Source organism: Malus sylvestris, chromosome 7, assembly GCF_916048215.2.
Source record: "Malus sylvestris chromosome 7, drMalSylv7.2, whole genome shotgun sequence".
Classification (NCBI taxonomy): Eukaryota; Viridiplantae; Streptophyta; class Magnoliopsida; order Rosales; family Rosaceae; genus Malus; species Malus sylvestris.
This window is the reverse complement of record NC_062266.1, coordinates 5,063,472-5,078,509: the sequence shown is the minus strand read 5'-3', so window position 1 is coordinate 5,078,509 and position 15,038 is coordinate 5,063,472. Positions and strand designations below refer to the sequence as shown.

At 37.0% G+C, this 15,038-nt stretch overlaps 3 protein-coding genes across 8 annotated transcripts; 1 reads left to right on the top strand and 2 right to left on the bottom strand.

Moving 5' to 3' along the window:
• The first annotated feature begins 800 nt into the window (after window positions 1-800).
• LOC126630776 (putative pectinesterase/pectinesterase inhibitor 24) lies at window positions 801-3,011 on the top strand. Its single transcript, XM_050300968.1, has 2 exons — window positions 801-1,879; window positions 2,055-3,011. The coding sequence occupies exons 1-2, from the start codon at window positions 838-840 to the stop codon at window positions 2,729-2,731; spliced, it is 1,719 nt and encodes a 572-aa protein (XP_050156925.1). The 5' UTR covers window positions 801-837; the 3' UTR covers window positions 2,732-3,011.
• Window positions 3,012-3,129: 118 nt separating this feature from the next.
• LOC126630774 (probable pectinesterase/pectinesterase inhibitor 47) lies at window positions 3,130-7,334 on the bottom strand. Its single transcript, XM_050300967.1, has 3 exons — window positions 6,583-7,334; window positions 4,237-4,588; window positions 3,130-3,876 (listed from the first exon to the last, which is right to left on the bottom strand). The coding sequence occupies exons 1-3, from the start codon at window positions 7,255-7,257 to the stop codon at window positions 3,182-3,184; spliced, it is 1,722 nt and encodes a 573-aa protein (XP_050156924.1). The 5' UTR covers window positions 7,258-7,334; the 3' UTR covers window positions 3,130-3,181.
• Window positions 7,335-10,510: 3,176 nt separating this feature from the next.
• LOC126630778 (type I inositol polyphosphate 5-phosphatase 10-like) lies at window positions 10,511-14,813 on the bottom strand. 6 transcript variants are annotated; one of them, XM_050300972.1, is made up of 11 exons: window positions 14,684-14,813; window positions 14,008-14,081; window positions 13,800-13,863; window positions 13,148-13,238; window positions 12,939-13,043; window positions 12,054-12,579; window positions 11,756-11,949; window positions 11,533-11,641; window positions 11,296-11,444; window positions 10,926-11,217; window positions 10,511-10,835 (listed from the first exon to the last, which is right to left on the bottom strand). In XM_050300972.1, exons 2-11 carry the CDS (start codon window positions 14,038-14,040, stop codon window positions 10,806-10,808), a joined length of 1,593 nt encoding a protein of 530 aa, XP_050156929.1. In that variant the 5' UTR covers window positions 14,041-14,081; window positions 14,684-14,813; the 3' UTR covers window positions 10,511-10,805. The 6 variants fall into 6 exon arrangements, with proteins under 6 accessions (XP_050156929.1, XP_050156933.1, XP_050156934.1 ...); XM_050300976.1 differs by having other exon boundaries at window positions 10,511-10,822; XM_050300977.1 differs by having other exon boundaries at window positions 10,511-10,925; window positions 11,008-11,217.
• Between the last annotated feature and the right edge of the window lie 225 nt (window positions 14,814-15,038).

The window sequence follows — 15,038 nt, the reverse complement described above, 5'->3', positions numbered from 1 at the left end:
AGTCAGATCATTATCGGGTAATCCGTTAATGAGTTGGATTGTTATCGGATAACTCGTTAATAATTCGATAAGATATCGTTTGCCAGATCTTAAGCATTAGGCATGACAGTTTCTTGCATAACCCGTTAACCCAACACAAAACGACACGATTTATTAACGAATCGGGTTGTTATCAGGTCACCTATTGAGAACTCTATTAGGATAACAAGTTTTCCATGATACGCCCGTTAAAATAACTGGTATGACACGAAAATAATACGATCATGACCAACCCATTTCCCAAGCCTAGTCGTTGCAACCATCACAATAATTGGGATTTTCATCTTGTTATCCTTTGACTTTTCTTTTGATGAAAGTTACGAAGCACTCGACTATTTTAATTAAAATTGGAAGTTAGATTCGATTAGTTGTAAGTATTGTTGGCAAATCCTACGGTACAACCATGCGGTACATGCATGTACAGTGCAAGATCACAATACTTGCATTTCCTATGCAATCTAATAGCAAGTTTATAAATAACGCTTATATACATATCTAAGAAGTAAGATAAAGTCAAAAACACCATATTCATTTAATAATTTTCGATGTGTTCGGCGGAGGAAAACCGAGTGCACGAAAAATACTTCTACTAGGCAAATCTATGAATGTATGACTTGAGCCTCCAATAACATGTCAAGCACTCCACCGGTTGATTGCTATCAAAAATAGTATAGTGCAAAGCACGTAGCACCGCGTTAGGCTACCAATTTGTTTATTTAAACCCTCCATATATATAAATACACCCAGCCCACCATCCCTCATGCAAATCTCAACCACATAGAAAAATAATTAAGCATTATGTCTTCCTTCAAATCCTATGGAAAGGTTGATGAATCCGAGCAAGCCCGGCTCGACGCTTGTCGGAAAACTCGAAAAAGAGTAGCCATCATAAGCCTATCATCCATAGTTCTTGTCTGTATCGTTGTTGCTGCTGTGGTTGGAACCACCGTTCATAATAAATCTGGTGGGAATTCTAAGGGCTCGGGCATCTCCACTTCTGTCAAGGCTGTTTGCGATGTGACCTTGTACCAGGACTCGTGTTACAGCAGTCTTAGTCCTCTGGTTAACTCCAACAATGTTAAGCCTGAGGAGCTTTTCAAGTTGGCTGTTCAGGTGGCTATCAATGAATTGACGAAAGCCGCTAGTCATTTTTCGGCTGGTGGGGTTCTTAATGCGACTGCCAAGGACAGAAAGTCCGTGGCAGCTTTGAAAGATTGTCAAGACCTTTTGAGTCTGGCATTGGATCATCTCAACGACACATTGTCCGATGCTAACTCGTTGGTTGATGTGTTTGATGATCTCACGACTTGGCTGAGCTCTTCAGGCACCTATCAGCAGACTTGCATTGAAGGTTTTGATGAAGTAAAAGGAGAACTCAAGGATAAAGTTATCGGCTACTTGAAGAACTCCACTGAGTTAACTAGCAACAGTCTTGCCATAGTCTCTTGGATTTCCAAAATCCTTAACTCGGTGAAGCTAAGGCGACTGCTGACACACCCTGACCCCACAGATAGCTACAGCCAGGGTGTGCCAGAGTGGCTGCATCGGAAGGACCGCAAGCTGCTTCAGAGTTCGGATTTGAGGAAGAAGGCAGACATTGTCGTGGCGCGTGATGGCAGTGGCAAGTACAAAACAATTCACGATGCACTGAAGGCTGTCCCGAATAAAAGCAAGAAGAGAACAATCATCTACGTGAAGAAGGGGGTTTATTACGGGAATGTGAGAGTTGAGAAATCCAAGTGGAATGTTTTGGTGGTCGGTGATGGTTCGACTGCAACTATTGTATCTGCCAAACTCAACGTTGTGGATGGAACTCCCACATTTTCCACTGCCACATTCGGTAAACTTTCATTTGACTTTCTTTTACAGTTCGATAAATCTTTTTGCACAGCTCGCATATTTACTGAACACATTACTGACATGTCTCTTTTAAGTGGTGAGAGATATGATCAGTAATGTTGCCAGTAAATGTTTTATTACATAATGGTAACAGAAACATTTTTCTTTGTGTGCAGCTGTTTTTGGAAGGGGATTCATTGCTCGGGACATTGGATTTCGCAACACTGCCGGACCAGCCAAGCACCAGGCAGTAGCCTTGATGTCAACCGCCGATCAGTCAGTCTTCTATAGGTGCCACATTGATGCGTTCCAGGACACTCTCTATGCTCACTCCAATCGCCAGTTCTACCGCGAATGCAACATTTATGGAACGGTTGACTTCATTTTCGGGAACTCAGCAGTTGTGCTCCAGAACTGCAACATAATGCCCAAAGTTCCCATGCCAGGCCAGCAGAACACCATCACAGCTCAAGGGAAAATTGATCCCAATCAAAATACAGGAATTTCAATTCACAATTGCAGCATATCGCCCTTCGGAGACTTGTCCCGGGTCAAAACTTACCTCGGGAGGCCATGGAAGAATCACTCCACAACTGTGTACATGCAAACATACATGGGAAGCCTCATCAACCCTAATGGATGGATGCCATGGGTGGGCACAAGCGCTCCCGACACCATATTTTACTCGGAATTTCAAAATTCTGGACCTGGTTCTTCCACAAAGAATAGAGTTAAATGGAAAGGGTTGAGATCCATCAACCAAGAAGTAGCCAGCAAATTTACAGTGCATTCATTTCTCCAAGGAACTAAGTGGATCTCTGATGCTGGTGTTACCTACAAATCGAGCCTCTGACCAATATATTTGATAATTTCATGAACAAAGGTTGTTTGTCTTTTCCCAATTTATTATTTTCCATTTCCCTTTTTTATCATGATTGTTTTGTCTGTTCTTATACTTTTTCATTGCTTTTGCACAGCAAATTGTGATATACAATTTTTTTTTTTTTTTTGGATGCAATTGTTGAAATTAATATATATAAATACACACACATAAATATAAAGTCCAACATGTTTGACATTTCATAATTCATATTTCCTTATAGTTCTATTAGCATCTGTTTGTAGAACACTAGCTACCTAGAAGCCGGAATTATGAACCGAGGATATATATGTTGAACATGAATCAATGCCATGAAATTAAGCTAATGAATGATTAGAATGTTTTAACGGTACTGAATATAATAATCAGTAGAAACTAGAAAGATTAATTTTCATTTGGAAGTTGAGAAGTTTTAAGTACACACTAATTCAGCAATCCTCCATAGAAGGGTATATCGGTGTCAGGCAACCAAGTATTACCCAATGTGAAATTAAGGACGGTGAAATTCACAGCTTGAGTAACATTCATCAGACTGTAACCAGGCCATTGTACTCTCCCCGTCGTGTTTGCCCCCGGCCCGTGATTCTGAAACTCACCGTAAAACAGCGTGTCCAATCCAACGGTCCCATTCCATTCCAACCATCCAACTGAGCTGATCAGAGGGCCAATGTAAGACTGCATGATAACAGTCCTAGAAAACACCTTCCAAGGCCTTCCTAGAAAATTCAATGTGGAGTTGAGGTCCACTGCCAAGTCCGGTGCAGCTTCAATTGTGCAGTTATGGATGGAGATTCCGGTGTTTTGATTTGGGTCAGTTCGTCCCTGCGCTGTGAAGGCGTTCTTCTGGTTAGGCATCGGTTTTCGAGCGTATAAGTTGCAACTCTGGAAGACAGCTGCAGCATTTCCAAAAATAAAATCTACAGTTCCGTATATGTCACATTCCTTGTAGAACTGCCTTAGGGAATGTACATATAGTGTGTCCTGATAGCCTTCGAAACTGCATCTGTAAAATGTGGAGAGGTCAGCATTGTTTCTTACAGCTACCGCTTGGTGCTTTTCTGGACCTGCAGTGTTCCTGAATGTAATATCTATGGCTACAAATCGCTCGGCAGAAACAGCTGCAACAGAACAAAATTGAGTGTCAGACTAAGAATAATGAATTAAAATAAATGTAATAGCTTCAAAATTATGACCCATGCATGTAGAGTTGTTCTCGAGTATATTGGCACAATAATTGAGTTAAAAAAATGACGTGTTTAAGATATACAAACTTATCATCAAATTTTGATACATGTCATGTTTCAACTGAGACTATTTTGTCACTTAGCATTATCACGTGACGAGAACAACTCCATTAAAAGTTTTTCTCGAGTCCCTACTCAAGTTTTGATGGGATGAATGTGATTCAAAATAGTTTTGATACGTACTTTAATATCAGGAGGGCCGGAAGAGAGAGCTAACAGAAATGTAATTCGTACCAAAGGTTGAGGAGTTGAAGGTAGTCCAACCATCAACGAAACTATGGTTTCCGGTAATGACAGTGTTATTAATACCATCTCCGAGCAGCATTATGTTAGTCTTGCGTTTGGTGATGACAATGTACTCTTGATAGTATCCTCCTCTAACATAGATCACAAAGTAGCCATCTTCAGCCTGTAAGTTCTTGGGAGCAGAAGTAATGGCATCTCCAATCGATGTGAAGTTGTCCGTACCATATGGACTCACAATCACTGTGTCATTAACCAGAATACCACTACTCTCCATTTCTTCAAGAATCCTCTCACCTCCTTCGGGAGTCGTCGATTTTTTTCCAGAACTTTTCCGAAGTGCCTGCCATTTAATTACTGATTCAAATTAATTCTTCCATAGTTACTCACAAATCTCTACGTAATCACTTGTTCTTTTATAGATAACTGAGGTTCTGTTTAACATGCCGTCCTTGGTAACCAAGTATTTTTGAAGACGCATAGCTAAAATTTAAGCATTTTTGAAACACCAAAACATAATTAACACAATATCAAGACCAACCTTTGAAATATACTTATTACCAAAGTCACTTATCAATATACTTATTACCTTGATAACATGTGTTAAAGAGTATTTTATGTCATATGAGATGGGAGGTGAGTCACCAGAAAATAAAAGGATGGGTGGTGGTGGTGGCGGCAGCGTGCTGGATTTGATGGGGGACGCCATTGGCGGTGCAAATGCCTTGCGATATGCAGAAACCATGTGACGTTACTTGCTTACAAGTCCCGTACAATAATTGACAAAGGGCACTTGGCCAAGCCCTCTTATTTAGTTGACTCCATTACTCCAGATCTAGCTACTTCAATCACACGAAAGACCCAGTTGACTTGAATAAACAATTAAGAGTAATGCTATTCATACCATATTTTTGTATCACATTTTCATACCACTTTAGATGGCATTTGATGTGGACAGTCACATCATTTGAATTAATCAGATTTTTAAATTTACTTCATTATTTAATATACTAATAATTAAGAAAAAACTAGTTAATTAAATGATGATTGTGGTATACAAGGAGTCTTTCTCCTTCATTTCCTTGGGTTTTGCAAATTTTTCAAATGATGTGGCTGTCTACATCAGATGCCACCTAAGGTCGTATAGAAATATGGTATAAAAACATGATTAAATAGCATTACTCAACAATTAATACCCTAAACTGAGATCTTTGTGGACCACTGGATAGTAAATATGCACATTCAACTTAATACACATTATTTTAATACTATTTGAAGAAGGTTGGGTGTAGCTTAACTGGTTTAAATTATGAGAAATGATACACACACATTGTTTTTAATCTTTTATACGCCCATGTTTAATTATGACTATTAATTTAGTAGGATTTATTCAATCTAATGGTTAGAAAAAAAAAGGATGTGAAAATCACTTTCCTAAAATATATCGTCCATTAAACAATCAGAAAAGGTTGAATAAAAAATATACAAGTTAATTAAAAAAACTCAATTGTTCTTTTTATTAGGAAAACTCTAATATATAGTGTAACAATGGGTTTACAACTTCATTATAATTATTTAAATGAAAAGTGGAAATTTAATATATTCACCTTTGTGTAAATGTCAATATTACAGTGTTATGTAAATATAACTTGTTCATTTTAGAACTAACATAAGATTCATCTAACCCCACAATAATAAAAATTTAAGTATTTTGCCCATTTGTAAATAAAAAAATCCTACTTTACTCTATAATTTTTTTCCGACCCTACAATGTTATGTAATATGTCTTGCTTTGTTTGTTGGCATCTGGTGTCACATCCCAGATCCGTAAAGAGATCATTTCCAGATCATTTCCTTTAAAGTTCACACATTAAGTGATATGGGTTCTTAAAATTTGATCCAATGCTAAATAGAGAAGTTAGTAAAAAATTTTAAAATTTTTAATAATTTTTGACTTTTGGATCAGATTTCAAAGGTCCGAATCAATTGATCCATGAGCTTTGAAATAAGAGATCCGGATAGAATCTCTTTCCACCAGATCCTATATATTGTATCTGCCATTGTGGCACCTTTTATAAATAGTTTAATCACATGTTAACTTGGTTCCGAATTACAATTGTATATAGTTTCACTTCATGCATAGATCTTGAACAAGATTTTATTACCCAATATTCCAACAAAACTATAAGCATGTAGCCTCTGACTATCAGATATGCTACAATATTTTATCCAATTAAATATCAAAACATCAAAATTGAAACCTTAGCTGGTATAATCAAATATTAAAATTATCACACAAAAAAAAAAAAGGCTAGAAAATGAATTCAAAAGCTTTACCTTAATGAAAGTTTCAAGTGGTTCATGGAATTTGAGCACATTTTTGGTGCCGGAGCCGTTGCTGCCTTTCTTATGCTTTTTGAGATTACGAGCCAAGGAATACGTGACCAACCCAAGCGACACACTATAGAGCTGCGTAACATTAGAGAAAGCCACGGCCAAAGCAGAATTGTTTCCCAAAACGGTGCTCTTGGACACCAGAAGCCCATCGTAACAAGTCTGCTGGTTGGTCACAATGCCGCTCAGCAGCGTCTGCACCTTGTTCACCAGCTCCTCGTTCAGCGACTCGGCGGACTTGAGCTCCGTCGAGGTCGCCTCCAAGTACTCCACGTTCAGCTCCGAGAACTGCTGGCAGTCCTCCAGGGCGTTCACCTCGCTGTCGTTTATGAAAAAGGACTTGTGCTTGGTTTTGCCAAGGAAGTGGTTGATTATTTTGGAGGTTTTGCGTGCCTGTTTCAGGCATTGTTTGATGGAGAACTTGCCGTAGTTGTAGGGATCGGAGGGTGAGTAGCGGATGGTAGAGAGGATGGAACGGCAGAGCTTTGGGTAGAGGGTGGACTTGCATGCTGAAGAGGCTGATGAGGGGGATGATGCAGCAGCAGCAGTTAGCAACAGTAGTGAAAAGAGGAGAAGAGAAGAAAGGAGGAAGAAAGGAGAGAAGGCTACCCTTGGCATTTTGAGTGTGAAAATGTTTTGCTTTTCGGGGGGCTCTAGGTTGAGTTGAGTGCATGAAAATGTGTGTGTTGGGATCTCATATCTAGATATAAAGAGAGAGAGAGAGACAGAGAGAGATGTGAATTGTGGACTGTGGAGTGCCAGAGAAATGCGCGTTGTCGGTTTTGACAATTTAGAGGTCGGCAATTTTAATGCAGAGGTATGCAATGCAGTTGAGGCCCTTGAGGGAGATATTTTTTTACATTACCTGTTATATAAACGGTAGAAAATTTTATTTTTCAAATTATTAAGTTTTTAACACATATATTTTTTTATTTGTATAATAATATGTGATGTAACATATCATGTTTTTGTCACATTGAAAATCTCTCTAGTTGAGGTGGCAATTCATGAGAACGTGTAAGGAAGGACACACTACTACTGAAGATCCAACATTTCTGCGCTCAAAATAGGTGTGATCTCTGTGTGGCTCTAATCATTATTTAATAAATATAAAATTTATAACAAAAAAGCTAAGAAAATTAAATTTATAAACACGTGTCAAACAATAATTGAGACTATAGAGAAACCACATCCTTTCCTTTTGGTGTAGGATATTTGATCTCCAACTACTCTAGATCCATCGTATTTTTAGGGCTAACTATATTCTTATTTTTTTTTGGGGGGTCATGAAGGGCTACTCGCTACATTCTATATTCTTAAGGTTTGAGCTAGAGTAGTTGTGGATGGAGATTCCGGTGTTTGCTTCCTTGGGCGAGTACAATAGCTATCATAACTAAGAAAGCCATATTGTTATATAGCTTGCACGCATGCAAGATTGGATTAGGCTTTAGAAGTACAAAAGAAATGAACCCAAAATCGACTGAGATCAATAAAATTAATTAGTTGTGAATGTTGGAGAACAGAGTCTTATATTGATAATATAATAAAGTAATATATATTTTATATATAAAATACTCCATAAAACCCCACACTTAGCTAGCAATACTCGGTTAAGTTGAGGACAATATCGATGATGTTGGTGGATCATACTTTGCCTAAAATTTTATCATTAAATTAGAACATGTTTATTTCTCAACACATTTTGGACCTGATTTACTTGGCTTGAATTATGACTAAGCCTTCAAAAGTCGTGTGTTGCTTCTAGTGAATGAATATTGCATACAACATACTAACTAATGAATATAACGTTGAGAACAATATCAATGATGATGGTGGACAACATTGGGCCTAAAAGTCTATCAGTAAAATGGTAAAAGTGATATAAATAGAATCAACTGTATGTCTGGAAAGTTCCCAAGTTATGTGCACGAAACTTTGCCAATTAAAACTTGGGCTTTAAACCCTCAGATCAATTTTTTAACCTAAGTTTGTTAACTATTTATTTGGATCAACTGGACTTGGACTTCTGATTGCATCGGGCCCAAACTAAAATTGGACAAGACTATGGAGCTTTCCAGATTTATGGAAGATTGATTCGAGTATATTGTCTAATCAGTCAGCCACTAAAACCCCAACCCCATATTGATCCGCTGGCGGTGAATTGATCTGGTTAATAGGATCTTTATTTTTTAATTCATTGTGCTTCAGATTGAAACTCTCTCTTCTCGTTGTCTAACTTAAAATCGTAATATCGCTTGTACTAAGAAAAATCAACAATATACTGCACCATTTACTGGTATATCTCTGTGTATTTGCAGCAAATAAAAATATGGGTACATTCATAATGCTAAATTGCTAATTCAAAATATTGTTGCCAAAAGCATTGAGTTACTCAAAGTAGATAATCTATACTTGCTAAAATTTGATAAAATTGGGTCATATCTAAACATTTCCATAAGCCTTCTTACTTGGTTTTAACTGTTCTTAATCACTTCTGCTAATCCTAGCAAAAATAATAATAACAATAATTATTAAGAGCTACAAAAAGTACACTCTCACAGAGCTAAAAAAGAGATTCTAAAATAAACAACAAATTAATTTAATTTCTTCATGTAGAGCAACATCTATATCTTTGAGCTGTTCATGCAACTGTAATGTTTCAGCCCTTCCTAGGCTTCAACCTGGCACACAAACATTGTCTTGGAGTCAATGCATTTCCAGATGAAAGCATAAGAAGTAATTGCTAATTAACAAGAGCAAAGAAGGAAATTAAGGGAATTAATTGATGAAGATTACTTGTTCTGAGTAGGATTTGGAATGCTGGGAGGTATTCTTCGGAGGCTATCGACGACCGGCTCGACGGTGACGGGCATTTTCTTGTCTGCGTGTGCATGTAGGAGAGCTTGAGAGGATGGTGGATGAACTCTTGCTAGAGCTGTATTACTACAAACTAAATACATGAGTAACAACACAGCAATGATAACCTCAGCCAATGATTTACAGCAGGATTTCATGGTTTTTGTTGACTCAGAGGATGTCTTCTTGCCAGTGCTTGCTCCAATAATTGAGTTTAAGGTTATTTATAACCTCATGAGATCTAGAGAGAGAGAGAGAGAGAGAGAGAGTAGTTTCCCTTAACAAGATTTGGTAAATGATTTCCACATCCTTATCTCTCTTCTGTACACCTAACACCTCATTTTATTTTTGTTGTTTGATTATCTTCTGACTTATTTAATTTAATGGCCATAACTAAACAGACGATGAGCAGAAAAAAAAAATAATGTCGAAATCACCTCCCGAACATTTGATGTGCTACTGTTAAGTTATATTATTAAATGGAGATTGGATACAGGAGGGTCATGTGATGAATCTTTGACTAGCTTCAGCTTCCAAGTTCCAAAGTTAAATCTCCCGAAGAAAATTTTGCCCATAACTTTTACTTAAAGAGAGCAGTCATGTGATCAGGCACGTGATTAAATTACAGATAATTGGTTGGCAAGCTTTGGATTCTGCCTTTCTGATGAGTTAATTTCAATAATCTGACTTACATTGGCCTTAAATATTTGACACTGAACTTAAAACTAAAAGGGTTCGATTACCAAGGCAATGCCAATTTGAATTCATAGTTTGAAACTGACTGCTGCTTAATATTATAATCCTGTACTTCAACTACCATATGCTGTATTCTCACCTTCACCAGCACCAATCTAAAATGATTCGCGCAGTTAAATGTGTTGAGATCCTGCTACAGGCTTGTAGCTTTAGTGGTTAGACCGGTTTTTTCTGTATCTGAGGTTTTGTGTTCAATTCTCACGCACCCTTAATATCGCTCGTATTAAACACAATGAGATAGTGTATTAAACCAGGTAGCTTGTGACTCAAGCAATTTTGTATTATCTGCTCCATTCTCTTTTGACCCAAATTTAGGCAAAGAGAAATGGGAATGTCTACAAATAAATAATTGTAACTACACTTTGATAAATGATAAGAACAAAGACGCCAGAAATTCACACAATAATCTGTCACCTATGCATCTCTGCCCTTCAACTTGTTAGGAAATCCGAATATCAAAAGCCGAGCATCTTCGTTGTGAGAGAACATCCTTCATATTGCACGCCGGAGAAGTCAACCATTTCAGTACAGTACATATATCACTTGTTGGAGAATTATTTACACCTTAGTACTGCAAAAAAACTCTGCATCATCAAACCTACTTCATTTCATTTGATAAATTAAAGTGGGTATTTCTTCAAACTTTCAGCGAGTTACGGTTAGCTGTTTAGTACCTGACAATACAAGAGGATAGTCAGGGCAAAGACCTTTAACAGTGGACAATCAAAGAAACTACCAAATTTAGCTATGACTTGCATGTTGTTCAGGTATCTCGCAGTTGGTAAGAGCTCTTCAATTTCGATTTTCATATTAGAGCTAGGCGATCCCTTCTTCGTTTCATTCTCATTAACTACAGCATCCACAAAAAATGTTGCACACACTGGCCGATGGTCAGAGAACCGGGACTCTCCCCTTATGTAAGAAAGTTGTCTAATCCCATTTCCATGCCATAGTATTCTGTCACACCTGCAATTCTAAACTCGTCAAATAAACTTCTTAGTTTGTCAATTGGGTTCTGTAAGTACATTCTTCCAATCGACATACCAGGCTGGTGTTCTTCTTTTCTTTTTCGATGTTTTTATCTCTCCGAAATAAGTGTCTGAGTTATAAAAGTATTTGTAAGTAGGTGCAAAGTAGATTTTTCCCTCCTTCCATCCCTTGAATACTCGCCCTGCTTCTCTCTCAATTTTGAGCTATATATGCAACCAAAAACAAATAAAAAATATGAGTATACCATAAGACAATTAGAATGTGACCTGATATGATAGTAAGATCATTTACCTGATCTTTGTCAAGAAGTGCATCCCAGTCATTGTCCACCAAAAGCCTTCGGGTTTCAGAGTAGCTCAAAGCAATGCGGTAATTCAAGTCTCCTAACCATATGACCATACTAGATCCATTTGCAAAGAGATTAATCAGATAATCAGTGTCAATAAGTGTGAGAAAGTAGTGTTGGATTATGAAAAGGATTCAGTACTAAATAACAAGGTTGAAAGATACTTACTCATGTCCTAGAATTTTATCTGGCATCCTACTATGAGCCGTTTTGCAAATCTTCGGAAACTGAGTGCTTTTAAGTATCTCTAATACATCCAAATTTCTCCTAAGCTCGTCGCCCTCCTTCTCACCAGATGCCAAATGACTGCAGACAAAGCAAAAGCTTGTCTGATGGAATAAAAAGCTCACAGATATACAGCCCTGAAACCAGTGAACAGATAATTAATGTACTGCAAAAAAGTTATTTGATATCTTCAATCATGTATAACCGACATCTGATGCTTGTAAAAGATTTTAAAGAATACCTTGTTTCCAAGGCATCCCATGATCCCACGACTGATGCAAGAGATTCTCAAGTGGCTAACATATTGTATACACTCTTTCCTTGCCCAGATAGTCACGAAAATTCCTACCATTTGTTTACTTGCTATAAGGCTGTACTTCATTTGGTTGGTAGTAGAGGCCATGGAAATTTCTGATATATCAAAGACATTAGATCCGTCCTCATCCGGTTCTGAAGAAAGGTCGTCTTCGTTTATGTTTGGTTGTTGGCATCTAAAACAAAAATCTTTACTATATTTCCTCTCTAGTTCAAAAGTGCAGTTGCAACTCTTCAGCCTCCGTTTGCTCTCTGTCCTAAAAGCCTTACTGACCTTTTTAAGGGAAGGCTTTGACGAAAATCGCGAACCACCTAGGCTGGATTTGCTTGTTGAACACCCCTCAGGTGATTTGTTTAGTGACTGATTGATTAAAGCAAGCCATTTTGCTGCAGGTTCATTATCTTCTAGAACTAGCACATTTCCAGCATTTAACGGAACAATTTCTTGAAAACTGAAGGTAGAAAGCAAAAAATTAATCACACGAACTATCAATATCTTCTACAGAAGAACTTAAACAATATGGAAATACATTTTCATTTTAAAGGTTCTATAAAATTGATATGACAAAACAGAAACTACACGCAGAGCATGAAGTCACAAGTTTCTTTTCACAGCGTGTGCGCAGGCGTGTCTGTTTGACACACCATCATATGCTAAATACTGGGACAGGCACGGAGACTCAAAAAACAAGTCCCCAATTATACTATTTCATTTGAAAAAAAAATGATAATTTATCAATTTGAAACTAAGAAAAATCAGAAGGGAAACACAAAGTAGACGAAAGCAAGAAGAAATGAAGAGACCATATACCCCAAGACATATATGTCTGATTCATTATAAACTTGAAGAAAATCATCCAGATTAAGGCCAATATGAGGAGATTTTCCTCCTACATTCCATGTCGCTACAAAAACCCTGAAACAAACAAAAATAAGAGTCAAAAGTTAGTGCATATGCATTCTTGTCAAAGGGATAAAAAGATGTTAACAAGAACTAGTTGTAGAAAATATTCCAATTACCGAAGGGACTGAACGTATTGACCAGCAGGCATTTGAGACCCTGTGTCACTTGTAGATTGAATGTCAACTGCTGGAGTAGACTGCTGTGCTTCTGAAAGAGAAAACAATTACGAAAAGACTTCACGGTAAGATGTCAAATTTATAAGAATTGTAGGTTAAGCAAGACAGAAACTTCCTTTGAAAATTAAACACGAAGCAGAGACAGAGAGGGTATGAGAGGGACACTTTTTATGCTTGCTACCTTTCTTACACTCGATTAGATTTCAAACATGAATATATTCTACGTTCAAACCTCCATCACGCTCTCCCTCTCTCTTAACCATCGATATCTTTCTTACCAAAAACGCCATTTTTAGTCCCCGAATGTCTATATGGTTGGAGTTGGACCACTTAATCGTCCCTATCTTACCCGAAAAAGTTAAAAGAAGAACAAAACCCTTCAAAAAAGAAAAGTAAAATCAAATTCTTCAAAAAACAGATGGGATTCTCTATCTGCTTTCTGTATCCAAAAAGAAAGATAACATCAACTACAATATGAGTCCCCAACTGCAAGGAGTATCCTCTCTCTCTCTCTCTCTCTAGATTTTCTCCAATAGAAAACAATGGGGATAAGTGATTGGATTGAAACCAGAAAGAAATTCATTAGTCTCACCGAAGAAATCCGATGAGCCGCTTCCTTCTCTCTCCTTTGTGGTGAAAATTTTATGAATGAAAGACTGAAACAAAAGGGTTAAACACAAAATTCAATTAATTAACAAAATCTGATTAAAAACACCATTTTCTTTGCAAAAAGATCCAAAAATATTTATGTACAAAATAGAAAAGAAGAAGAATTTGGAAACAAAAATAAGAAAGGGAACCTTCTTTTTCACGTCTTGTTTGCTGACAGTCATTTCTGAAACTGCAAGTTTTTCATCAACTGTGATTCACAGACCTTCACAAACATACAGATAACAGATAATACTGCAATCAGATCAAAACCCTAGAACAACCGGATAATTAGATTCCTCGCATTTCTTTTTAAATGCCAAAAAAAAGGAATTTCATGAATTGGAGAAAGAAAGATAAATTACAGATTAAAAACAAAGAGGACAGCGTGAGAATTATTGATAAAATATTAAGATTGAACATACAAAAATAAACTCCCTGAAAAGAAGAATCTAATTACCTAAACATCCAAAAAATAGCATCAAACACAAACACCAAAATGCAATTCAGTTTCAGAGGACAGAAAAAAAAAACATAAATTACCAAACTTTGGAGAAGGAGGAGGGAAGAGATCTCTGTAAACTTATATAATATATATATATATATATATATATATAATTATTATTATAAAGAAAGAGTAGCAATGGCAACAAGAACAACCAACCCATGAAACAAGTTGACAGGCAACATGGGTTTTCTCGAGAAAGTAAACTGGACAAAGCAATTCCCTATTCCTTTCCTTGATAAAATATCTGGATTTGTTTGTTTAAGTTCTGTTTTCCAGAAAAATAGAAGGACATGGAGAATTGAAGGTGATAAGGCGGAGACCTGTATATTCCGTATGTTGTTGTTTGTGTGATATTTTGCAGTGGATGGCTTCAAACTTCCACTACTTGTTCTTCTACAGTTAGTTTTTCAAGAAAAGTACCCTCCCCATGTTGTTGGTGGACAATACAAAGACAAATGCAACAAACTTCACGAGCCAAACTCGTTTGGGTTTTAATATATTCTTTTAGAAAAATATATTTTATATTTACAAAGTTACAAAAAATTAAATTTTGCTAATTTTATGAACTCTTTAAATTTTGATTGAAAACTGATGAACTTTCATGCGTAAATTTCATATTGTGGCTAATTTCGGCATAACCCTTGAAATAAATTTGAACGTTAAGATGATTGTATG